The 26132-nt window shown below is 43.9% G+C and overlaps 1 protein-coding gene across 2 annotated transcripts; it reads left to right on the top strand.

Annotated features, from left to right (window-relative positions):
• The first annotated feature begins 580 nt into the window (after positions 1-580).
• Positions 581-24236, top strand: EPHX1 (epoxide hydrolase 1). 2 transcript variants are annotated; one of them, XM_030499010.1, is made up of 10 exons: positions 581-1054; positions 11473-11565; positions 11650-11834; positions 13624-13804; positions 15948-16175; positions 17166-17295; positions 17680-17894; positions 20579-20687; positions 21613-21738; positions 23224-24236. In XM_030499010.1, exons 3-10 carry the CDS (start codon positions 11655-11657, stop codon positions 23444-23446), a joined length of 1392 nt encoding a protein of 463 aa, XP_030354870.1. In that variant the 5' UTR covers positions 581-1054; positions 11473-11565; positions 11650-11654; the 3' UTR covers positions 23447-24236. The 2 variants fall into 2 exon arrangements, with proteins under 2 accessions (XP_030354870.1, XP_030354869.1); XM_030499009.1 differs by lacking the exon at positions 11473-11565 and having other exon boundaries at positions 1009-1054.
• The last annotated feature ends 1896 nt before the right edge of the window (positions 24237-26132 follow it).

Genomic DNA, 26132 nt, shown 5'->3' with positions numbered 1-26132 from the left:
AAGGACAAGCTGTACATACAGAACAGTTTAGGCACATGTTGCTTTAAAACAGATTACTTTTTACACTTAGCTACTAATTGCTGCTCATAGCAACACAGCATGAGAACTGCACTCTTTGGGCAAAGGACTGCCTTAGCTGACTGGGGTGGTTGGGTGGAAGAGGTTGAAAGATGTGAAAGGAATTGTTACCTGTGATCACAAGTCTCTTAAGACTTCTTCAACAACCCAAATAGAGAATTGACGTGGTGCAGAGGTGATAGAAAAGGTAAAATTGGAACTTGCGAGGGAAGTGATAGACGAAAACTGTGATTGAGTGGAAAAACCTCAAAGAGCTGATAAAGAAATTAAGTTGCTTGTTAGGTACTTACAGTTGGGATTAGTTGCTACAGTTGGACCTTCTGAGGCTTGTTCTGAGCTCTCTGACCGAGTTTGGAAGTCAGGCTTTGGAGAATTCAGGGGAAAAGCACGGCAGGACAGGGGTTCTCAGTGTTCTCTTTCTGTCAGGCACATAGCTGTGCTGCTCGGGACAGTAGCTGGGGAGCTGTAAGCAGTCTGCATATGCTTCTATTAACTCATCCCTACTCCAGCGCTGCGGGTGCTGGTGAGATTGGCTGAGGAGCCACTTGGGAAGCTCACACATAGCTGCTGCCTGGCTGTGCCCGAATTCTGGCATTCCAACGGTGAATTAAGTGTTTACCGGGCTGCAGCCTGTAGCGCTCTGTGACCAGCTGCGCCTCACAGCCCTGGTGAGCCCCATCGCTCCCCACTCACCGGTGCTTGGTCGCTGCTGAACGTGGCCAGAGCGCTCCAAACCCAGTGCCTGCGGCCGGCGCCGAGGGGATAAAGCCTTCGCGGCCGTCTCCTTGTCCGTCCCCACCTGTGGTAGCCGCGGAGGGCCTCACCTGCGGCCCGGGCCGCGACCCGGCACTCCCCGCCTCCAAGACGAACTACATCTCCCAGCGGGCTGCGGACGGAGGGGCTCGGCCGGTACCGTGTCCGTCTCCCGGCGGCGAGCACAGCGAGGCGAGCGCGGTCCCGGCTCCGGCCGCGGCAGGTAATGGCGGGTGGCTGCCGGGCGCGGTGTGGGGGGAAGGCCGCGGGCTCGCTCTGTCGCCTGAGGGCAGAGGCGCGAAACCGCGCTTCACGGTCGGGTTGTGCTTTACCTCAGCCGCTCCGAGCGGCTCCGCAGCCGCCCGGCAACGCAACCGCAGCGTTGAAGCCGCGTTTCAGCTCGTGTGGCGGCGGCCGCGGCTGACGGAACGGGGCCCGCGGGGTGTTTGAATTCCCGCCCGGGGTGAAGCGGTGCCTCGGCGGGACAGCGCTGAGGGGACCGGAGCACTCGTTTCGCTCCCTCTTCCAACCTCCCGTCCACTAAATGCAACTGCATGTACAGGTTGTGAGTGCAGCGTTTCCCGCCGAAGCCTGCAGAGGGTCAACACCGAGAGGGAGCGGGGACCCCCGAAAACGGGCTCTGTGCCTGCAGGGCTTAAATACCGTTGTTTTAAAGAGTGTGTGCCCCTCTGCCAGCCGGTAGCATCAAAATACTGTTAACAGTGGATATTATTAAAGTCTGAGTAATAGCTGTGGGGTATTTGAGTTGATTTTGGGAACAGAAAGGCCTTAATCGGCTGTTCTGGGGGGAGAGTTGATGTGATATTCCTTGCTGGAGCCGGGGTTGTTTGTTCAGTGTCCAGTTCCTGATAAGCTGGCCTCGCTGCTAACAGTGCTTATGGAACCAGCAATTTCATGTAGTGTTCATTGGGAATCTAGCCAGGTTTCCTGGTTTAGTTAAATGGCTTTAACTATTGTTATATAAATGGTCTAGACTGGTTTTGGTTTGGTTTTGTTATTCATCTCTAAATGGGGTATGAAATGGAACTTTATGGGTCATTTGCCAAACCTGAACACTGTTGGAATGAGTACCATGTACATAGTCCCCGTTGCTGAACAAGCATTTTGGGGATGAGAAGAAAACCTTTTAAGTTTAATGACCGTATTTTGTTGCGTAACTGAGCAATCTGCAAAGACCAAGCAAATGACGCACTTGCTCCTCAAGTTTGGCTTAGTTTGTCAGAATTCAGAAGGGATTTTGGCTTTGCCCTGCAGTTAAAACATATCATAATCAAGTATATTGCTTAATTCTCCAATTGTATTGAATTAGGCTGCTTTCTCATCCCTTATTTCCACAGCAAAGCTTTATCTAAAATAAGAGAACTTGCCTAGTTGTTGTAGGTGAACCTGCGAGATGGGATCACTCTTGGAAGGCACTGCCTCAAATTTACTTACACAGCCACAAATGCAGGTTTGATTGGCACTGTTCTTTTGAGATGCCGTGCTTCTACTCTGAAACGGATATTACTCCTGTCTGAAGTAAGCTAAAACTGAGACTCGAGTGCGCAGATTGCTAATGTTACTGAAAATCGATGGAAGATAGGCACCAAAAGCAATTAGGCAGCTTTGAAAATCGATCCACAGTTGAATTTGTCCAAGGACAAGGATTAGATCTTTGTCAGAGCTGAAACCTTTATGGGGAAGGTCCTGGCACGGTGTCAAGTTCATGACTCTTTGTTCTGCGTCTTTTCCAGTCTGAATTCATATGTAAAAACTTGTGTGCGATTTCCTTAAATTCTTGTTATTTCTTCTAAATTCTGGTGTTTTTTTCATAGGGGCAATTATGGTGTTGAAGTAAATAATTCCAAATAAAGCACAGTTGGTGCTCTATTACTAGTGCAGCCAGAATCCACATGCAATTTGTCTGTATAAATTGCCCAAAATAGGTTTTTGGATTACTGGGTGATTCAAAAAGCCCTTTTTCCCCCCTTGTTGATCTACTGTACTACTTGTACTTGGTCATTCCATGGTAATACCATGTTTTCAGCCTCATTGTTTATCTAGGGTTTCAGCAAAGCTTTCAGTCCTACCTAATATTTTTAGCCATAGAACTGCAATGTTTTAATATGGTAAGCACTGTGAAACAAGTTCAGGCTTCTTAGTAGAATATACACGGCCAATTTGTGCTAAGTAATTACAACACGTAAATAAAAAGGTTTGGGGTAGTAATTCCAGAATGGTGGTACTCCCAGAAATTCTTGTTTTTTCAGTAATAGTTTGTCAAGTAATTCGTCAGGGGAGAAGTAGCAAAGCGGGGATGGGGGTGGTAGGTGAAGCATAGCTTATAGCCCTAGGCAAAATGAATTGATTATCTTACCTATTCTTATGCACTTTTCTTGGATTATAGCTGGAGTATTCAAATTCTGTGACCAGATGAGCAGAGGGAAAGCCTTACCTTTGGGGTAGAGTGTGCATAGCTTCATCAAGCCTGCAAGAGGGGTTTTTTTTCCCATACAACACACAGTTCCAGAACCAGGGCAGTCTTCTTTAATATGTGAGTTCCAAACGTGGCAAACGGATCTCTAATTACTGTGCAAGTCCCTAAAGAAAAGTCACTTGGAAAGTAGAGCGTCTTGCTTCTTTCTGAAGAGCTTTGGTTTGCTTATAATTAATGTTCAAAATACTACTCCCCTTCTGAATACTGCTACTGAAAAAGTCCTGGATTCTTCCTCTGAACACATTATTTTTAATTAGAAGCATCATTTGTGTGTGAAAATGGGTATTTATGTAAATAGTAAAGCACAAAAATATACTTCTGATATGGCATTTGCTTTAGTACCTTGGTCATGCTGGACCTAGCAGGGTGGTTAACACAGTGAATTGAGTATACACTGGGTCTTACAGGGGTTCTTTCTTCTTTGGTTTTTACCTGCATTATCAGCTTTGATACATATTTAAGCATATTCTTATTGGTGAAATACTTTCTGATTGGCAGGGCTGGGAATATGATTGTGGGATTCATGGCAGCCATGCTTTGTTAGTTGCTTTTTTTTGTTAAGTGTATGCTGCTGTCTTCTAATGCATTGGCCAGGATGAGGAAATGATCTGTGATCGTGTTTGCGGAGGGATCCCACTGGAGTGAAGAACAGGAGCTGTTTTCTAGGTTTCCTCTCTGGAAAGTGAGCTGTTTTCTGTCATTCCTCCTACTTTCTTTGGAAACGTCTCTGCTGGGGATTATGAGGTGTAACCCACAAGACAAGTAAAGGTTCAGCGAGCTTTTATTTGCGTTCTTTCTCTACCTCAAGCAATTCTGGTATTTATTGCACCCAGCAGTCAGCTGTGAACTTGTTTTTCCTTCTTTTGAGCTCTGCAAGAAAAGACATGGAACCATTGCTCTACCAGTTTGTTCTGCATGCCCTGGCTGTCCACCACATCTGTACCCTGGGTGTGCTTTGCTGCCTGACAGAAGAGGAGTCTTTCAGGTTAAACGGCTGTGAATTATGAATCAAAAATAAAGCTCTGTTGAAGGACCTAGTTCTTTTGCCTGCTTCATCAGGAGTGTTAATTGCTCTCATATGGTGGGTACAGGTAATGCACTTTTCTAGATGAAGCCCTTAAATCCAAAGGGAACCTAAATATTTAGCTGTTATTAAGAGAGAGATGAAGTAGCAAGAATTGTTCGTGTTACATGTTTACTCTGGCACATCCTTTTGGTGTTGCAGTTATTTGACAGAAAATGATGACTACCATCTGTTCCCCTCCTCTCTCATCATTCAAAGTTCCTTTTCTTTTTGAGAATGAAGTCTTCATAGAGAGATAACAAGTTTCTATCTCTTCCTGTTTCCATAGTCACAATTTATAATAAAAGTGGGGTTTTTTTCCTTTTGACACTCATACATGTTTTCATTCATGCTGCCCTTACTATTTGGAGTCATGATCCTAATTTACAAGGTGCACCTCATCTTACTCTCTTGCAGATTGCCAAAAATTTCCTCTGGCAGTCTTTATATTCATCGTTTCCATCTCCACACCTTCTTATAACTGGAAGGTTTTCATGTACTTTGTTCTTACGTACTTTGGAGTGCAAGATTTCAAACTGTTAGCACTCTTCTTTTTCCCCTCTAAGGCACCACGCACACGTCAGTTCTGCATGTGTTAATAATTAAAGGGTTTAGTAACACGGTTTTCTAATAGTGCTAATACAAAAAGCTTGTAAAGCTTTTGAAGATCTTTCCCTCTCTGATTTCATGGAAGAATCTCAAGAGAATTAGACTAATGGAAAATCCCACAGTAAACAGGAGGACACATGTGCTGTACCACCGAGCAGCATGGGATGAATTTGGAGTCTTTTATCTAGAGATCAGACTAGGCAAAACACTGGCAATAATACCATGGCAGAGGAGGAAGGTAGGGGGGTTGGAACTTGATGATGTTTTAGTCCTTTCCAACCCAAACCATTCTATGATTCTGTGATTTGGTGAAGCTAAAAATAGAACCTGAATTTCCCTTAAAGCCTGAGGAACAATTGCTTCAATCTCATTTCATTATCTGTAATATCCAACTCTTTTGGTTTGTCTGCACTCTTTTCCACCCCCTCTGTAAAACGCAGACACTGGCATAGGATGTGAGGAGGTTAACCTAGAAGCTCTGGTGGAAGGCAGAGCAGAACAATGTGCTAGTCATAACTTCTTTTTGGACATCAAGAATTAAATGTTGAAGTAAAGCTCAAGATGTTCTTTGGAGTCTATTTTATTGGACTGTGTCACTGAGTTGGCTGGAGAGTGGCTAAGAACTTAAAACCTTTTTACTGGCATGATATCCTTCCCTTTAACTGTAACGTGCTTTGAGAGCTCTGCCTAGGAGACCCAGCTTTCAGCTGTGTTCAGCCTCAAGTTGATGCCAGGCTTTTGTCATATCTCTGCATCCATAAAAAAAAACGCTCTCTTGTTGGAATTTGAGGGTCATTAAGTAGGGTAAAGGCTGGATAGGATAAAATCTTTGCATGATGTAACCTTAATGTTGTAGCTATCAAATGCAGTATTATGAAAGTTTAAAGAGTTCTTTTGCACTTAATTATCGTGGCTGAACAGTGCAGATTTAAGAATCTTTTCGCAGCTTTTCTTTCTCTAGAGTCCTAAACAGAAATTACTGCAGAGAGTAGATCTTCCCCTGCATCATGCATATAGTCATTAGGTCACAGTAATGGGCATCACACAGATCCTAGGTTGGATTCTGCCAGTTTGTGTTAATGTAGCCCAAAGGCTTTTTTTTTTTGGACTCTCTGAAGGAAGTGGATTTGTTCAAGCATAATAGAAGCACAATGAGGAAAATTGAGATAAACAAGACTGGTTTGAAGCAGCACGTAAGAGTGTGTTGGGCATGGATTTGAAAGACCAAGTAATGTTGCTTAAATATGTGTCCTTGTAAATTGAGTATCTTCCTCTTAAAAATGTGGCAGGCAGTATTTTAAATGATGATTGGGATATGAGCTTTGACCAGTGGTTGCATAAATAAATGCCGCCTCATGGGTGAGGCAAAGTAGATAACAGCGAACTTAGTCCCATGCTGCTTTTCTCTGATACTTAGCTAGCCTTGGGTCTGAGTGCCCATCAGATTTCAGTGTAGTACTGAAGAGACAGTAACGCTTGACTGTCGTAGTATTGTAGGGAAAATAAGGTGGGCATATGTTGTAAAGGTGCTCAACTGCCCTCCTCGAATGAAGTGCTGTGGGGACTAACTGCTTGGGGACTAACTAACTGTAAGTACAAGTTCTGGGTGATGCACATGGGTACCCCCAGAGCCTTAAATTAGCTCTCTGTGGGTTGTTGCTGATGTCCAAGGGCTGCAAGGGAGCAGTGCCTCACTGCTGCCGGCATGGGGTGTTCCTCAGTGGTGATGGAGGTGTACTCCTGATCCTGTCTGAGGTGCTGGGCCCTGCTCCTGGGAGAGGCCTTGCCATCCCCTGGGACAGAGAGTGTGGTTTCTCCTTCGACCTCTTTCCTTGCTTGTATTCTTCCAATTAGGTTCCTGCTGTACTGGCTAATTTCTGATTGTGAACAGTCTAGAAAAAGAATGATATCATCTCTTCCTGCTGTTTTGGAGATAGCATTGTGTGCCACCTCCCTATGGCAATAAAAAATGTAAATGCTAAATCTGTTATCGAGACAAGCCAGAAACTCTGTTGGATTTTTATTTCCTGTCTTTGAATTGCTTCTCTGTGTAGGATGCTTTATTTCATCCCATGCCTACCTCTCCTCCTTTCCTACAATGTTAATGTATCCTCTTATGCTCACCTGGGAGACGTTATCAGTTGTATGCAGAGCAATTTCTGCGTTGCTAAGCTATTTTGAAGCTTGTCATAATGCTCCATAAACTACATAAACAGTAAGCTTTTCTTATACAGATGTCCTGACTTCATGGTTTTCTGTCTGTTTCTCATGCTACATGATGACAAAAAGGTGGTACCTGGAGCTGGTAGGATGGAGACTGAGGGTGAAGCTTCTGGGACTGTCTTTTTTAGGCCATTAGTGCTAAACTCATGGCTGTTAGAGGTGCCACGAGTTTCTGAAGTCCTTCAGTGGGTTGTTTTTCCTTCAGCTCTGTTGGGAGGAGTAACCTGCAACTGCTGCTCTTCAGATCTGTAAACAAAGACACTGCAGCATCCTTTTCAGTAAAGCCTGACGGGGGAGTTTATGTAACACAACAAAAATAAACAGAAACATCACATCTAAATTGAGTTATTTCTCCTGCAGAATAATTACTAATCAATAAACCTTGTGTCTGACAGCGTACTAAGTGCTCTGAGCTACCTTGCAGTCTGCTAATAAACCAACTTCGGAGAGAAAACTAAGCCATGATCACCTCTGGTGTGTGTCTGAAAGCAGCACGGTCTCTCACAGCTTTTGCTTCACTCGGGCACTAGCTGGTTTGCACTGATGAGGTTTAGTAACACCACTTGGAGCTGTGGGTATTATGCATCATTCAACCCGTAGTAGCTGGGTTCCATAGTGTTTGGGCCAAAACAGGTTTCCAGACATTAGGCTGAAGGTCTTTCCAGTTGCTTATTTCTTTAATAACAAGTTTCAGATAGATTCTAGTGCTGCAAGGAGAAGGTCAATGATTATTAGTAGAACAAGAGGGGGATTTTACCATTAAGCACTGGTCTCTGGGGCATCTGTTACTGGATACTGCTGAAGACAAGGCATGAGGCAGGACATAGCTGTGACATAAATGATTGCTCTGATCCTGTGGGACTATTAGCTCTGCTGTTAATGCATGAACAGAGGACAGTGCAAATCAAAATGCAAAAAATGGTGAAAAATGAGTGTTTTCAATATAGGAGCAGTAAGATACTTTTAAGACAGTTTGGGGGTTTTCTTGCAAACAGCATATTTCCTAAGGTACACTTGGCCCTCTTCAAGAGGAGCTAGGTTTTGGGCTGTTTACTGGATCCATCACATTTCAATATTTTTCTTTCAAAACATGTTTTTGTTTGGCTTTAAAAACATTCTTCCTTGAACTCTTTAGGATAAAAGTACTGTCTAAGATATTTAAGTGCTGTCTACAAACAATATCCACCCTGGGGTACAGCAAAGCCTAAGTACTTGACCATGGAATAAATGGAAATATTTCCTTCTAAGGCCTTGCCTTTGGTCACATAAAGAGAGGAAAAAGCCAAAGCAAAACACGAACTCCCTTTGAAGCAGTCATTTATAAAGGCAACGTGCCAGCATGGCTGCATCAGGAGATTTCAGAGAATAGAAACACCAGTACTTTGTTGTTGTACATCTCTGAAGCCTGCAAGTCTAGAAGAGTTCTATTGTACCTGTTTCTCCTTCCATGTTTGTGGTGCTGTGTTGCTGTATCATGGAGCAAGTGTATGGGGCTAATAACTTGCATTTCACAGCAAATCTCAGTAGTGATTAGCAGAGGAAATTCTGGTGCAGATGCATCACGACTGAGGCTGCTTTATGCTGTTCAAATAACACCCAGGAGTTTGAGAACTGGCTTGAATAGCAAACTGGGGAAATCACTGAGTGCATTTGCTCTAAGTGCTCTCCTCCGCACAGGCTGGAGTGGTTGGTAGGAGCATGCAGGGCTCCACTAACTCATCACCAGCAAAACAATCCCTTTGAGTGTGCTCTGAAGTGGTGCAAGTTAAAATATTGCTGATGCACTTGGTCCTTTCTCTTCTTCCTGTCTGCTCAGGAAAAAATGTGGTGTAGTTGGAGCTCTGGGCCCCTGTGTTCATTATAACTGGGGGATTTTACAAGCACTTTCAAGGGACCTGAGAGAGGCTGAATATAGAGAGCAACTTGGGATCTGTTAGCAAAGAAGAATCCAACCAGTATCAACGGCGGCTTCTTCCAAGTCAGAATGACATCTCATGCAAATCGATTTGTAACCAGCCCCAATTCTCTGCAGGAGGAGACAGAATTGTTGTGAGACCTGAAGCTGATTTTTGGTGCTTGTTGCTGGATTGTCAACAAGCTCCTCCTCAAGTGTTTGGGATTCATTACAAAAATAGGGATCTTTTCACATTGCAGGTTCTTTGTACACACAGTCCAAGGCGAATGCAGAATACACATGTTCACACGCAATCCCTTCTGCTGCAGACATCCTGATTCCTCAGGATTTCTCTTTGGGAGAAGCAGAAGTATTTTTGTAGCTCTAGGTAGCGCAGTCACTTGGGCCACACGAATCTCTTGCTAGAGAGTGGGCCGAGATTCTGTTCCTGGGCCAAGCAGTTCTGTGTTAGGTGCTGTGCCTCTGTCACCGTGTTGGCAGAGGTGCTGATACAGCCTAGGGCAGGAGAAGGAGTCCTCTGTTCTTCTAGGTACCCCAGCCATCCTGCCTGGACAACGGCCCTGGCATTGCTAGCAGCTCTCTTTTCTCTTGGCATGGAAAGCCCCATGTTGTGGGGCTTTGCAAACATACTGAAGTTGGCCAAGAGTGTGATGTTTATGTGGTGTTTACATGGTTGTGCTGGTGAACCTTTGTTGTCTAGACATGGCCTGAGTTGTGCTATGATTTCAGGGAAGTTGCTGTTCTTCTCTGTGCAGACTCAGTAATACAAATACTATTAAATACTGTGGTAGGTATTATTTCTATGTAAAGTGCTCTGAGGTTTCTAAAAGCCCCTCCAGTTCTGCTTTGCAGTAAAGCTTAATTGTGCTCTGGAGGCTCCTAGACTGCATTGGTTTATGTGTTGAAGCAAGCTGAAATTGGATAAACTTTTTAATGCTGGGGTAAGTTACGGCCTGAGTATGGTGGAGGTGGGAAAAGATTGTTGTCTTGTGCTCCAGAGAACATGGGGGAGAAAAACTAGCACCTCCTCAAACAGGAGCTATGCAGGGTCCAGTGAAACTAATAAATAGATGAAGTTCTCTCAGTGCCTATCATTCCTATTTCTCCAGCCTCTGAAGAGCACTTTGCAAGGCTGTAGCACTTGCATGTGTAAGCAGTAGATTTTTGTAGCTCGCTCTCCATCTGCAAAGTGCCTGACTCCTGTACAAGTGGTTTAGTGGGTGCTTATTTTGACCATTTTATTGTGAGCCATTAGAAAATTAAACTCAAGAGGCTGACTAAAATGTGTCTTGTCACATAAAGGCACTTAAAAGGCAGGTCAGTTTTACTCCTGCTACAATCATGTGAACTCCATTAACTTGTGTTACAATTCCTGTTTTGATCTAGGAATAAATTTGGTGCACTCTGTTGACTCTTTGAGCAATTTCAGAGCATCACATTACTCTGCAGCATGAACCCAACTAAACCTTGCAGCTCTGGAGATAATGAAGGCTATTCTGTGTCATAGACAATGCTTGGGCCCTACAGAAGTTTTGAAATACTTCATATCTTATCAGTTCCCTAGCAAATGGCTGTTTAAAACATGACATTCTTTAAGATTATGCATTGAAATGATGACAGTGCTGTTCCCCAAGCCACCTTACAAACAATCCTTATACTTAAAGGGATGATGGAAAACATGAATAATTAAAGAGAGTCTGAGTAACTGTTTTTTCTATTTGCAGCATAGAACAGTTCAAATATATTCAAAATGGATTTTGTTTGTGTTCTGTCTGACTGAAGCACAACAGGCCTGCAGTCAGGTTGTGCAGATACACTGTGACAGAATTCTGTCACCTGGGGAAGGCTGTTTTAGAGCCAGGAGAGCATGCGTGTGGTCTTCTGGTTTCTCTTTAAACCTGTACGGAGGGAGAAAGAAAGGGAAGGTCCTTTTACCCTTTGCACAACTGTTCAAGGGTTATGCAAATATATCCCTGTCCCACTTCCTCAGGCTGTTTGGGAGGTAAAAGGTGGCTGCCCTCACACTCTTCACTTTTCATTCTCTATATGTCTTGGGGGTTTTTCCCTCCAACTCTGTAAGAATAGATGTGTGAGCTGTACTAAAGAGATGCTCTGCTTTGGAATTTGTGGGAAATCTAGAGCTTCACAGGAAGAGAAAGCATTAAACCTGACCTATGTTCAGTCACGTCCTTTACTGTTGAAGTTTAGCAGCGGTCACGGCCAGAGGACTATTTAAATACCAAGCCATGTGATCTCTTGACTTGCTTTGAGTTCTCTTTTTACTAAATGTCTTTCATGTAACACACTTAATTTCTCCCTATTTGACTTGCATAGGTTAAAACATCCCGTTTCTGAAATTGTACAGAAGCGTTGAAGTCCTGTGAGTGACGGAACATCGTGTAGATCAAATCCTATCTCAAAAAGCAAGTAAACGTCTGTAGTCTTTACTCAGTACATCCCATGTCCGAACTGTCTGATGGGGCTTACCAGAGCTGTGTTCTTCTCTTGCAGCCATTATGCTGCTTGAAGTGTTCCTGCTTGTGGGTGCAGTCATCATCTACTTCTTATTTCCCAAGAAGAAAGAAGAAACATTACCCTTTGAAGAGGGATGGTGGGGCAAGGGCCAAAAGCCTGATGCCAAAGAAGATACAACTATTCGGCCATTTAAGGTGGAAACTACAGAAGAAGAGCTGAGTGTAAGCAAATCTCTATAGTGGGGAGGGAGAAGTAAGCAATGGCCAAATAAATGCAGAACTTGTAATTTTTGAATTGAACCAACAGTTACTTTATGAGAATGAGCAACGATGTGTGGGACTTGGGGGAAGGGATTTGTCAGGACTTCAGGAGATAGGTATGGACAGACAGATTTCACACGTTGCTGTGCAGTTTTACTCTCAGCTGGCTGTTTCAAGGTTGCCAGTAAATAAACCTACTCTGTAAAGCCCAGTAAACATAAAACTCATACTACAGATTACTCAGCTCTGTTTCTGTTTGTGCACCTCCCTCAGTTTGAGTGTGTAGATCAAAATATGAACAATATCTTTTTTTCTTTCAAAAGCAATTACAAACATTCCATTTTCTTCCCTGCTTTATGTGTGCAGCTGTGTTGGATGCTGCTTCTTCTGTAATTAATGATCTACTTTGATCAACGGCAGTACCACAGCAGTAATTACAGTAAACACATACATTGCAGGATGTGTTCGATAGCAACATTTTGATTGTGTGTGTTTAAGTTGGGGATTGCACAATTTCATAGGTCTGTGTGGAGTTCAAACAGGACTCCTGGGATTGCCCATGTTATTCATTTCTAATGGATTCCTGTTCTCTCAGTAAGGCCTGAGACAAAACTTTTGTTTGCCCTTGTTAGTAATATCCATGGGCATTGAACTCCAATAGGTTTCCCCTTACACTGCAGACACAAAGCTAGGTAATTTCTAACTTACAATGGTTTTGAAACGTGCAGGGCTGTATTATGACAGCTATTGCAACATAATCCATTGGTAGAAAACTCTTTTCCTCAATGTATCCTTACCTAAAGCAGGAGTTGCAGTTATGCCAGCATACATTACTAACACGTGTTTAAAAGGTGTTGAGCATGGACAGAAAGCACGTATGTAAAGACATGTTAAAAACTTCATTGTAGAATCCAGGCTTTCTGTTTTTTAACACGGGTTAAATGCCCAAACAGTGAGCTTAGGAACTAACATCCTGCCTAGGCTGAGATTGCCTGTTCATTGTGAGTCATGAGCCAGTTTACACCTAACTCGGAGTGAGAGCTCTCTCTATTGCTTTATTAGAAAATGCTGTTCAGGTTTAAACCCCACAGAGGCTTGGCTAGGATTAGATTTCCAGACCTGCCTTCCACCCTCTGTTCTGCGGCTCTGCACACAGTAGGAAGGGGCTCTTGGCTGTTCTTCCCTGCTCAGTGATTCTGGACTGTTGTGCAGTATTGTCAGTATCCCCTGTAACCTCAAAGTGCAGTAGGAAGGTCATTTTCATAGCTATTCTAGATCGGGAAACTTTAATTCCAGTCTAGTTTCACCAGCTTTGTGGCCATGCAAAATCCTTCAGTGTTTCCCAGTGAAGACATCCAGCTCCTTGGTTTGGGAGGGAAGACAAAAGGTTTGGGCCAGATCCATGCATTGATTGTGAGGCTGGGCTCACAAGTAACCAGGGAAACAACACACCGTGGGAAGGCATCAAGACTTAAACTGTGAAGCCACAGTACTGTCAGATGAGTGTATTGTCCTCTGTGTGACAGTGTTAAGAACAGCTGTAAATGAAAGAGGAAGGAGGCCATCTGGAGGAGAAAAAGAATTGGAACAGCTGATGGAGCATCAGCAAAATGCACAGGTGTCATTAGACATGTTATTTTCATTGTTCTCATTTCACTTGGGAATAGCTAGAAACCATGCACAGTAGAGCTAGAGCCTGACATGGTACACACAAGTGCTTGTAATGTCTGTTCTGTCTTTTTCCTTGCAGGACTTATATAGGAGACTTGACCAGGCTCGATTCACTGAGCCACTGGAGAACAGTTACTTCCATTATGGGGTTAACTCAGTGTACCTCAAGAAGGTCATCTCCTACTGGAAAAACCAGTTCAATTGGAAGAAACAAGTTGAAGTCCTCAACCAGTACCCACAGTTCAAAACGAAGATTCAAGGTGTGTGGCTTTTTCCCTTAAAAAATAAACAGTAATATGTAACCTTGTCTGTAAGGGATGTTGGTGGCAAGAGTGCGATGCTTGTGTCGTGTTGTGTGGGCCTTCCCTTCCTGGCTGCTGCAGTGTAGATTATGGGCATTGCTGCTGAAGCAGCAAGAAACTCCTTCATCACAAGCCTTTAGGACATGGAATGACAAATGGAATTCCCTTGTGCATGGATGGCTTGTCAGCTGGTGCTAACAGGAGCCAAGCACAGGCATTTGGAAACAGAACCGGGATCTTAAGATGTACACATGTTCCCTGGCTTGCATGCAGTCATGCAAAGATCCCCACAGATGTCTCCTCTTGCTCCATGTAATTCCCCAGCTGCTGCTGTCATGGTGATGCCATGAGCCTGGCAGCCCTCCTCAGCTGGGCGTGCTGCCTGCTCAGATTGGCCCTGTTTGCAAGGCAGATGCGCTCTGCTGCACCATTTCAAGCATCCCGGTGCCCAGGAAGGCAGGATGTGCCCTTCCCTTGCTTGATGTGCTGCCAGGTGTGAGCAAGTGGTGTGTCTTCTCCTTCAAAGCACAGACACCTTTTGAAAGAGGCTGTTCAGCACAAGGGCTGCTTGTGCTGGAGCTTGGTCAAACTGGATGTTTCACAGGCTTGAATTAAGGTTGTGCTTGGGTCATTTGGGGGTACAGGTGTAGATTTAGAGCACAGCAGGCAATTGTCTCACATGATGGCAAAATTTAAGCTTGAGATTATGCTATTATGTTTTCAATTGCACCCATAATTGCACATGATTTCAAGTGGGGCAGTTCACCATAATATTTAAAATGGCTTTTGGACAATAAATGGTTGTTACATAGGGGGTAGAACATGAAGATTTTGTTTAAAGCGGAAAAACCATCATCTGAGACAAGAAAGGGAAAAGAAGCAAAGGACAATGCTCTATGTATAGCAATAGGAAGAGGAATTTCAACACTAGGAATCATTACAGAGATGAGACATGAAAAGACAAGATCAAACATGCTGCAGAGCAGATTCCCAGCTTCTGTCATCACTTGAAAGTTCTTCAGAGAATACAGAAATCCACAGAGTTGTCAAGGATGGGGAAATCTGTCAGTGAAAGGGTGGGATTGCTGGTGAGCTGGAGCTGATGAGAGCAAAATGTGCTTAAATACATCAAGAACTGAGGCATTCGGGCTCTACTAAGAGCAAATTACTGTTTCCTGGAAAGCAAAGCCCTGAATGGGTCTGAGGAAAAGCAGTTCACCTCAAGCAACTAGCGCAGGCTGCGTGAGGCCTGCTGCTTGTATTGTGATGGTCACAAAGGAAATGGGTCTGCAATTTTTACCTTTTCGCTTAACAACGAGACTGGAACTAGAACACAGTTTCCTGGTTTGGTTTAGACAAAGAGATACTGAAAGCTTTGGCCAAAAGGTGGAAAAGAACTACAGAATTGAACACTTTAACTCTCTTTCAGCATGGCATTGTTTCAGATCCTTGGCTGGTTGATCAGCAGTCGTGTCACTCGATTACAGGAAGCCTCCACAGGCACAGAATACTTACTGAAGGCTTTTTACATTCCTTTTGCTGTAAAGCTTGGATCAGTGGCTAGGGACAGAATCCAGACACGTTTACATGGGAAGTAAGGCATGCACGAAACAAAGGAGGTGATTAAGGCCCCAGACAAAGAGCTGTTGGTTATGATGGATTCTGTGTCTCTTGATGCCTCCAAGTTGCAACTGTATGCAATAAGTAAAATCTGTGGTGGGCTGAAGCCTATCTGGTGCCATTATAGGAACATTTGGGTAAAATTTCAGGGTGCTTGGACTAAATGATGTTATCACCTCCTCTGCCTCTAAGCTGTGTGAGTCACTGTGTTACCGTTAGGAAATTGCTTCACTTCTATGCCTTAATATGCCAATTCATTTTAAAACAGAGAGATGCCGACCTCATTTGGCTGCTGTAGTGCTTAATTCCTCATTATAAAGTACTTTGAGGTCCTTGGCTAAATGGATCCAGAGAAGCACAGTGTGTTTGCATACTCACCAAAAAAAGGACTTTAGAGAAGATGTGTTCATGCTCTGTTCTGTGCTGAGTTTCAGTGTCAGGGGAAATTTGGGCATGTTCATTACTTATTTTCTTTTGACAGGCATTGATATCCATTTTGTTCACGTGAAGCCTCCTCACCTGCCTACAGGCCAGTCTGCAAAGCCATTGTTAATGGTTCATGGCTGGCCTGGCTCATTCTATGAGTTCTACAAAATCATCCCTCTCCTGACGGATCCTGCAAGCCACGGCCTCGGTGCTGAACACGTTTTTGAAGTCATTTGCCCATCTATCCCTGGTTATGGTTTCTCAGAAGCGCCTCACAAGAAAGGTATGATCTGTAAGAAGGAACTGAACTAACATAAGCCTAGTTTCACAGCAAGATAACCCCTGTTAACAGACCAGTAACTCCTGGCACTTCTTGTTTTCCCAGTCTGGAAACAAAGATCCTGTGTGCCCTGTGGGAAGAGGGAGATAAGAGTGTGATGTCAGGTGGTATCATTACTTAGTTTCAGGAGCACTGTATAGATAATTCACAAAGGACTATAAAAAGTTACGAAGTGACAACTCATGAATTGAAATTGAGTCAATGAATTGTGTGTGGGTGAGCAGGAAGAGTAAATTTAATTTGTTACTGTTCCTCTTTGGTGTTTTGAATCCATATTCAACAGCATTATACAGGTAGGTGAGAAGCAAGGGTTGAAACAAATCAATTCATCTATTTACATGGTAGATTGCAGCCAAATGCCTGCTTGTTCAGCTTGTGCTCTGAATTATACAAACATAAGCTGCAGCTAATTGGAGCAAGGTAGCATTTAAAGTGAAACTGAGGTTAGTATTTAATTATGTGTGCAGGTGAATGATGTGGGGAAGGCTGGTTTTCTCTGCTTCCCTGGTTATGATTTATACAGTCACCATTTAGTGGAGAAGTGCATTACTTATGGCAACTTCAAGTTTCCAACTATCATTAAGATGAGACTCTGCTCACTGTAGACAAAATGGAAACATGTTCCCTGGCCAATGATCACTGACAGGGCTCTGCTGGAGCATGATTACAGCTTAAAGGAAGACCAGGAGCCCCTGGATGTGGTAAGAGCATGGGCAACTGGTGGGGTTAGGAGAACACGGGTCTGCAACAAAGGCGGGACTTTCTCCTTGTGATTTCTGCTTGCTCCCTAGACCTTGCTGTCAGACAGGCAAGGAAAACCAGTCTTGGAACTTCAGTGTTGTCTTTATGGGGAGAATAAATGCTGCACAGTTAGAGGCATAGCTGGAATTACTGCAACAGTGTTGTTTGTTTGTTTGTTTGTTTTTAACACAGGCTTTAACTCTGTAAATGCCGCTTCTGTCTTCTATGAACTGATGCTCAGGCTGGGATTCAATGAGTTCTACATGCAAGGTGGTGACGCGGGCTGGCTCATCTGCACCAATCTGGCCCAGATAGCTCCCACGTGAGTACCCCACTGGCGCAGAGCTGCTTTATTCTCTGAATAGTTATTTCTCGTGCACTTAAGACCTCCTGTCCAAGTCTTCATTTGTAGTTCCCATCTTCAGTGCTCAGAGTTAAGCTCCAGAGTTACATACCTTAGTTTACACTCTGTACCTGTTCTTTCAACCAGTAGTGCAGTGATTACTGACACTTGCCCCTTTGACTTGTCATGTTCGGATGAAAAGCCACACTACAAAGCACAGACAAGGTCATGCTGTCATTAGCAGGCTGGAATTTAAGTACGTATTAAGTGTCTCTTTTTGGCAATAACATTTGAAATATAACAACTTTGAAGCGCATTTTACTTCTGTTAATTTATAAGGGTTTTTTCTGCTTTTGTTTTCAGCCATGTGAAAGGTCTCCATTTAAATTTCGCCTTAACTACCAACGTAGGGTTCATTCACCTGCTCTCTGTCCTGCTGGGCAGCTACTTTCCAGGGCTCTTCGGTTTCCAGGATGAAGATGTCAGGCGGATGTTTCCTTTCATGAAGAAATGGGTCTACAGGATTTTGACGGAGACTGGCTACGCTCACATACAGGCTACAGTGCCTGATACTGTTGGTAAGACAAAAAACCTCTTTTGAGCTCACAGTATTTAGTCTGGTCATTTTAGCTTTACTTTCATAGGAACAAAACATAGTGCTTAAAGTAGGAAGAAAAGCCAGGTTTTGTCAGAGGTTTGAGAAGGAGAAGGAGGAGGTTTGAGGGTTTAAAAGGCAAGCTCCTTTTCTGTATCCAAGTCAGAAAAGGTTGCACGTGGGTATATGGCATTACACTTGCTTTTGCATGCAGAAGCAGTAACTGTGCACCTCAAAACTGAGCATGCTCTAAGTGCCACTGACCTCATCTTCAGTTTTCATTAATAAAACAGTTTATTTAATACTTTTCCACTCTGCTATCACTGAGGACTGTAATTCTAGTTCAGATGCAGCCAGGCTGAGAGTAAAAGGTAAGTTTCTTCACAGAGAATGGATCAGATTGAAATGATCCCTTGTAATATTTGATTTGATATCATTATCGTGATGGGGCCTACCAGGATGCTCAGAGGGACTCTTCATCAGGGACTGTAGCGACAGGACAAGGGGTGATGGGTTCAAACTGAAACAGGGGAAGTTCAGGTTGGATATAAGGAAGCTCTTTACAGTGAGGGTGCTGAGGCACTGGAATGGGTTGCCCAGAGAAGTGGTGAATGCTCCATCCCTGGCAGTGTTCAAGGCCAGGTTGGACAGAGCCTTGGGCGACATGGTCTAGTGTGAGGTGTCCCTGCCCATGGCAGGGGGTTGGAACTAGATGATCTTAAGCTCCTTTCCAACCCAAACCATCCTCTGATTCTGTGTAAACTACAAGCAGCTTTAGGTGTCTCAGCACATGATGTAGCTTATTTATAGGGATAAGTGATACCTGAAATGTAAAAGCAAATTTAATTTTCATTCATTCTCAATCCCCTGTAGACTTTGAAGGAAAGAAAGATGTACCTATGAATGTGCTGTCTCGATAAGCTAGTCAGATTGCTTAACTGCTTTAAATACCAGAGTTTTAAGTGTTTCTATTTTAAAAACATCTTTTGCAACTGAATTGGACAACGAAGTCAAGAATACTGAATATATTTTAGTTTAACGCAGCAGCAATTCACTTGTGGATTTTATTAAACACATAGCTAAGGAAAGTATTTCTTAATGGTTTTCCACAAGCTTACCTGCAGAAGCAGCTGTGTTCTTAAAATGTGTAGGGAAAAAATGGGAATTTTATTGATTTTAAGTAATGTTGCTTGAGTTTTGGTTTCTAAAAATTACTAGTCTCTAATTGTGTTTGTGCTTTAAGAAAAGGTGGGAAGCTGGTAGCTGAGCCACATGCCTGCTGCTGTGGTTTTCCATCTGACTCTTGTCTCTACCAGTAACATGTGGACTGTGCTGACTGGGAACCAGGAGCCAGTTCATGTTTTGGGAGCTGGAGCATTCTCGCTATTCTGAGGACAAAGAGGAGAGGAGCATGGCAGCTGGCAGGTTCCCATAGGGAGAAAAACACTGAAGAGGGGAACATAAGGTGGCTGGAGGAAAAACAGCCATGGAGTCTACCACAGTCTTCCTAAGACTTCGGGTAGTACAGGGCTACCTTGCAAGCTGTCCTAGGCAAGGAAGTTGTCTCTGGCTATTGAGATAGATATATACACACACAGTGTTTCCTAATACTATACTCTTGCTTGCTTCAGAGCTGGCTTTTGATCAAACTGTCTTGCATGGTTTTGATTTTACACTTATTCTTTGGGAAATCTGCATGGAGTATGGGTTTGTTTTCAACTGGCTGGAATGGGCAGTGCCTGTATTCCAAGTGTTGTTAGGATCAATGTCAATTTTCCCTCTGTGTAAAGAGATGTACCCTTCTTTGTTCACAGGACGTATATGAGAACAGGCTGTTGCTTGTCTAGTGTGTCAGTACAACTTTTCCAAACACTTGGTATTTCAGTTATCAGTATTAGTTGTTTGATAACTGAAACTCAACTACCGTGTTTAAATAGCAATGACTGCTGAAATGGTGCTAGCTGTAGCACTAGGCATCTTTCAGGGAGGTTGGGTTGCATGGGTGGAACTTCAAATATAGTCCTGCTCCTTGGGAAAAGCTTTTTCTAAGGCTTTTCCTAGCAGCTGAGATGGTTTATGGTCCCTATATTTCACAGCACCAGGATTAGCAAAGTTCCAGGTGCAGGTGTGTGTTTTCTGTCCAAGCAAAACAAACTATAAAAAGTATATTAAGCCTTGTTGTACATGAAGGCAGTTGACTGTTGTTAATGCAGAAGATGGACCTTTTAGTAAAGCTTTGCTCGTCCTTAATGACTTTCTAATAATCCTTTAAATGTTTTTGCTGTTAGATAACATTGCAGATTCTCCCAGTCATGTGTAGGCATGTGGGGTTTGGCCCTGTAATGCTGTTTAATACATGACAACTTCCGGATTAATGGAAGCAAACCCAACTTGGCACACAGTCCTTAATCATATTAGCTTACAAGGGGTGGGGGGGGGAAAAGCCAGCAGAAATCCAATAGTGTTACATCAGTTCAAGAAACATATGGTGTGAGCTAATGTGGAGCCTGTTGGTTTGCAGATACTATCAGTTTATGAATGGATAATAAATAGCTCCAACTTGTTCTACTGTATTTATGTATTTATTTAGGAATACAGCTCCTGGAACAGTCTGAGTTCAGTAGTCAGATATCACAATTCTAGTTAAATTTCCCTCCTCCTTTTCAGGCTGTGGTTTGAATGACTCTCCTGTAGGACTGGCTGCATACATCTTGGAGAAGTTTTCTACATGGACTGATGTGGAGTTCCGTAATTTAGAGGACGGAGGACTAGAGAGGTAAGCGGTCCCTCTTATGCCATTTTGGATGAGGTGACTAAGCCCAGACCTGTAGCTAAAGAAGTTTGTCTGAACTGATCACCTTCTATCTCATAGGGAGCCTGTAGAGACCACAAATGGTGCAGTGCTGTGCTACAGCATGCAAAGAAGCAAATAGGCCATGAAAGCTGAGGTGCTCCCTTCCCACTTTGGTCTTCTACAAGAGAGATCTGCAGCTTCTGGGTATTAAAAACTGACTTAGGTGGAAAAATCTCATTAGGACAGAAAAATAAAAGCTTAATCTACATTAAGATGCTGGGAAACAGAAGTCATGGTTCATTTTAATACTAAAACTTAACACTCCATGGATTTGCTTTAGGTTGATTCGTACTGGCTTCATCTACCTACTGTTTGGTAATAAAGGATCATTCTTGGTGTGACATCCCCTTTGAAAATTGCTGGGTAGCTGGCAGGAATGAAGGGGCACGTTATGAAAAGGTCCAGTGAGCTATTCAATGGCTATGAATAGAAGGTTTGCACTGCATACAGCTACTGTGATATGAAACACACTCTATTTACATGTGATGGTGATTTTATGTGATGGTTCTACTGAAGGCTCATGGTAACATTTCACATTATGAACAGTAAATGGCACAAGCTGTTCCATGTGCTCCTACCCTCCCAGTCTATGGACAGTACAGAGCTTGTTGTGAGTCTGCCTTCCATGTAGGAGTTAAGATGTCACTTCCCAGTGTCTGAAAGCCTTTAAGATGCTTAATAAAGGTGACAGGCAGAGGGGGAGCAGCTTCACCTCTCAACTCTCTTCTTAACCAAGTTAACTGGTTTTTCCTGCAACTTTTTTTCTTACAACTAAACCAAAGTCAAGTTCCTGCTAAAGTAATGGTATTCAGTTCTAACTAAGCAATCTCTGGGCTTACCTATTCAGGAAGTTTAACCTGGATGATCTGCTCACCAATGTCATGATCTACTGGGTGTCAGGCTGTATGGTCTCCTCCATGCGTTTCTACAAAGAAAACCTGCAGAAGGGGATAGGTACACAGAAACATGAAAAGTAAGTGTTCTGGTTGCACACAGGTTGCTTGTGCCTTATGGCTGCTGCAAGTTTCCGAATGCTGAGGAAAAGCAATGCTGTATCACAATGGTCCTCTGCAGGACAGCTTGTTGGTTTTACTGTGTTGTGCTTGGAAAACACAGGAGTTAGGTAAGAATCCTGAACCATCAGTGAGGAGATGTGACTGGAGGCCCTGCTTCAAGACCTCCCATTCTTGGTGTGTCCAACTGGGGAAAAGTACCTGCAAGTGCTTCCAGGTTTTACTTCAGGTACTAAATTAGCCTGTGACTGAGGCACTCAATTGTGTTTGCAGTTTATCTGGATGGTAGTTCTGGGACTTTTCTGGATGCAGTTTGCCTATTTCTGCAAAAGATTTAAGTCCTTTGGAAGCAACTTCAGCATACTGACAAACTGCACGATTTGGAAGTCACTAAGACTGATGTTCCTGCTGTGCAGACACTTAAAACGGGAGCTTGGTTGCATATACTTGTGTCAGCTTGAGTATTAGTGAAGGCTAAACCTGCCCTGAGGTATTTGCAAGCACAGCTCAGTGCTGTGGTATTTAGCTGTGAAATGATGCTCCCAGGAAGCTGACTTTAGTTCTTGTAGCAGCTACATTGAGAGCAGTATCCTGCTCTGGTTCTGGCTATGTGAGATGAGCTATATGAGCTTCTATGTGCCCAGAGGAAAGAGTCTCAAAGACCTATGTAAAATCAGGCACTCTGTTTTCAGGCTTCCCGTGGTTATGTGCCCAACAATCCTTTTACCTAAATTTTAAAGTCTGTCTCTTCTGACAATGCAGTTTATGTGTATGAGATATTTCAACCTTGGCAAATGTTGCTCTGTTTATAACAAGCAGGGATCATTCCACTAAGATACTTTTCTCCTCAAATCCAGCTGCTTTCCATCACTTAATAACATGCAAAATGTTGTGTAGAGTGCCTTCACACTAGTTAAAAGCAAGAGCTACTTTACAAGGTGAAGTCTCTCATTCAGAAATGTTTCCTCTGAATTAGTCTTGATTTACTATTATTCTTCCCCTCTCCTCCCCCTTTGCAGCAGCTCAAGGTAACTCTCCCCCTGCTCCAGTTGTCAACATGTTCTAGTTGTAACCTTCACTATAAACCTCTCTCCAGCCCCTTCAAATCATGTGCTCTTCCCCTCAATACATGACTCTTGAGCCCTGAATGGAGCACGAAGAAACTTGATCCTCGCCCTCTTCCTGGGCTTCTCTTCTCCATTCCCATGCTTTTAACTCCCACGCCCTGGGTCTCCTGCAGAATGGCCTTAATACCAATGTATGGATTTTCTTCTTTTTTCCCCAGGAATGGGAGTGTTGTCTTCAAATGTAGGATCTGGAAGTCAAATGTTAGTTGCCTAACAACAGTGTGCCCAAGTGTTTAAGAACAACGCTTCCTTATGACATTCCATTTCTTGCAGAGTTAAGCATTTAAAAGATTAAACCCATTCTCTCTCCTCTCTCAGGCTCACAGTACAAGTACCTACTGGCGTTGCCTCCTTCCCTAATGAAATCACACACACGCCCCAGGCGTGGGCCCAGAAGAAATACACCAACATAGTTTCCTTCCATTTCATGCCTCGAGGTGGCCACTTCGCAGCTTTGGAGGAACCTGAACTTCTTGCTGAAGATATTCTGCAATTTGTTGGGAAAGTAGAGAAAGAGCAACTTTGGAGAAAGAAAGAGTAACTCCACTGACAAACAGCAGAGTGACTGCTTATAGCTTAGCACACGTACAAGCCTTACTAAGTCTACTGTAATCCATGTAATTACATCTTATTCTTGATCAGATGCGAGAGGACACCAAGAAAATGCAGTGTATCTCAATGAGATACTGCCATGGAGACCTATCGCTTGTGGGTTGGGTCTCTTTTGTTCAGCTAAGCTGAGACAGTAGCATGAAGATCACTTGGTTATCTTCTCCCCCAAGCAGCCTTCCAAAATCTGTTCTGGAGTATTCCTGACCCTTGCTTTGATACTGAAAAATAGACCTTAAACATCACAATTAACTAATTAGAGTTTATGAAAGGCTTTTTTTCATGGCAGCAGTAAAACTTTGAGTTGGTGTAGGTGTGAGGTACCTCACACAAAGAATGGGAACAGCAAGACCTGACTTGTGTGAGTGCATGGGTTAGTCAGCATCGGTGATCTGCAGAACCTTGCCACCAGCCAGCTGGCTGCTGCTGGCTGCCCTCCCACCCATCCTGGGCTGCTGAGCACCTTCCTGGCCAGGAGGCAGCTCTGCTCCCCTCTGCCAGGCTGCTGGGACAGCAAGGTGTGAGGAGCAGCTCAAACACACCACCTCAGACCACAGGGAGGGACTGGGTAGGAGTTAGTGTAGCCCAAGCTCCCTCCACACTGAATTTGTACTCTTAACCAAAATCATGGCCTTGGACAGGCTCAAGACACTGTGGCTTTGCACTGCTGCTGCAGAGGATTGTAAATGCCTCTTCTAAAGAATAAAAGTGTGATTGATTAATTAAAAACTAAAACCTGTGTGCTGCTTTTAGTTAATAGCTGAGACTTTGCTTGGTGAGACAGCAGAGAAGCACCAGTTCAGACCCTCTGAACTGCATCTGTTACAAAGGTCAGATTGAAGGCAAACTGCTCAAAGAAAATTGAATTTGAAGGGCTGTTTGTTTTTGCCAGCACCAGTCCCTAGTGCGAGCAGTTGAGCTTCAAACACTCTTAAACTGTATCCAGATGACTGATTTCAGTATGGTTTTGTTCTGCACTCGCTGCTGACATCCTTCCCTACCCCTGCAAGCACACAGAAATATAATCTACCACTCAGGCTTGCATGGGTTAGTATCGTTTCACAATATTAATTGAAATGGAAGCTGTTAAGTAAGAGTCACTCCACCAGAGCCCTGCTCCATCCCACAGGGCTTTATGCTCAAGGATACCACGGGGCTTGTTTCACAGAGAGCAAGTCAACGCTCCTGCTGGCACGTTTGAATCTTGGTGCTAAAAGCCACCTGATACCCCATGACAGAAAACCATCTGGGCAGATGGGTGGCAGCCCAGGTCAGATTCTGAGCAGAGCTGGGACCTTCTGCCTCCTGTGGTTCTGCACCAGCAGAGGAAGGCACAGCAGCTCTCGGCTGCCTCAGCCCTTCAAGCTGTACTTGAGTTCTGCAGGACAGCTAACTGCTTCCACATTAGCAGTGAGCACTAATTCCACATTTACTTGTAAATGCTTTCATTAGTCAAAATCTGTGTTCTCATTTGCAAAATACTGTGTGGTACAGACAGGAATAAAATACATAATCATTCACTTCACCTAAACCAGACTCTTCTCAGAGAAAACCATCCCCACACTTGTTTTAGGTGCAGTATATTGAAAGATGTTGCTTACTCAGGAGGAATCAGCTCACCTCTGACAACAGCAGCTGTTCACAAGCACCACTCTGCTCCTTCTCGTACCAGTCTTGATCTCTGGCCACTTGCTTTTGCCTTACTTCTGTCCCTGGTGTGGCCTTATGTTTGAGAGCTGGAGCTCATCCTCTCTCATCTTCAGTGCACAGGCGGACATCTGCTGTGGTGCTGGGGAACACTGCCATACACCGACAGAGCCCAGCACGGCCGCAGGGGCTGCTCAGTTGCAGCACAGACCGAGTCGGGGAGGGCAGTTTGCTCCCTGATCTGTGCCAAACCAGTTGTCAGATGTGAGTAGAAGGCTTGAAGCATTTTCCCTCTCCCTTCTGGAGCAGGTCTGCTTGAAGAGGCCCAGCCTCGATGAAAGGAGGTCCATCAGGGCTCTGCTTTGTGATCTTACATTACAGCAGCTCATCCAGGCTCAGGCACCAGTGAGAGCTGGACAGAACACAACCACCTTTCTATTTTTAAATACACCTCACAGCACTCAGCAATCCAAGACGATAATGAACAGAGGCAGTAAAGGAGCACGTCCTCACCCCGTTCTGCACACCAGGTCAGCACCCTTCAGCCTACTACAAACATGAGCTGTCCACACTGTCAGTTCTACTGAGGAGAAAAGATAGGTACCGAGGCACGAAATCCAGCACAAAGATGGGTTTGATCAGCTGCTATCTGAAAGAGATGGGAAAAATCTGGACCTACAAGCTAAAAAGTTATAATGAGACACCTGTTCTATAGCAGAGGTTATTCTCATGTCACACTTCTCAAACCTTAAGCCCACAGCTAGCAGCAGCTGTTGTTCAGCACCTACTTATCTACACTTCAGATACAAAGATTGAGCGAAATGCTGTGACGATGTGAAAGAGCATAGAACTGGCCATGGGCCAACTGTGAAGTCTGCTGTCAATCCCCCTTCCCCTTGTTCAAAGTAATCACCTGTTTTTAGCAAAAGGCACCCAATCCCCCTGCCTGCAGTGCAAGCGTTAGTGCTAAT

The sequence above is a fragment of the Strigops habroptila genome, chromosome 10 (genome assembly GCF_004027225.2).
Source record: "Strigops habroptila isolate Jane chromosome 10, bStrHab1.2.pri, whole genome shotgun sequence".
Lineage (NCBI taxonomy): Eukaryota > Metazoa > Chordata > Aves > Psittaciformes > Psittacidae > Strigops > Strigops habroptila.
Note: the sequence above shows the minus strand (reverse complement) of the source record. Positions and strands in the feature narration are given on the sequence as shown.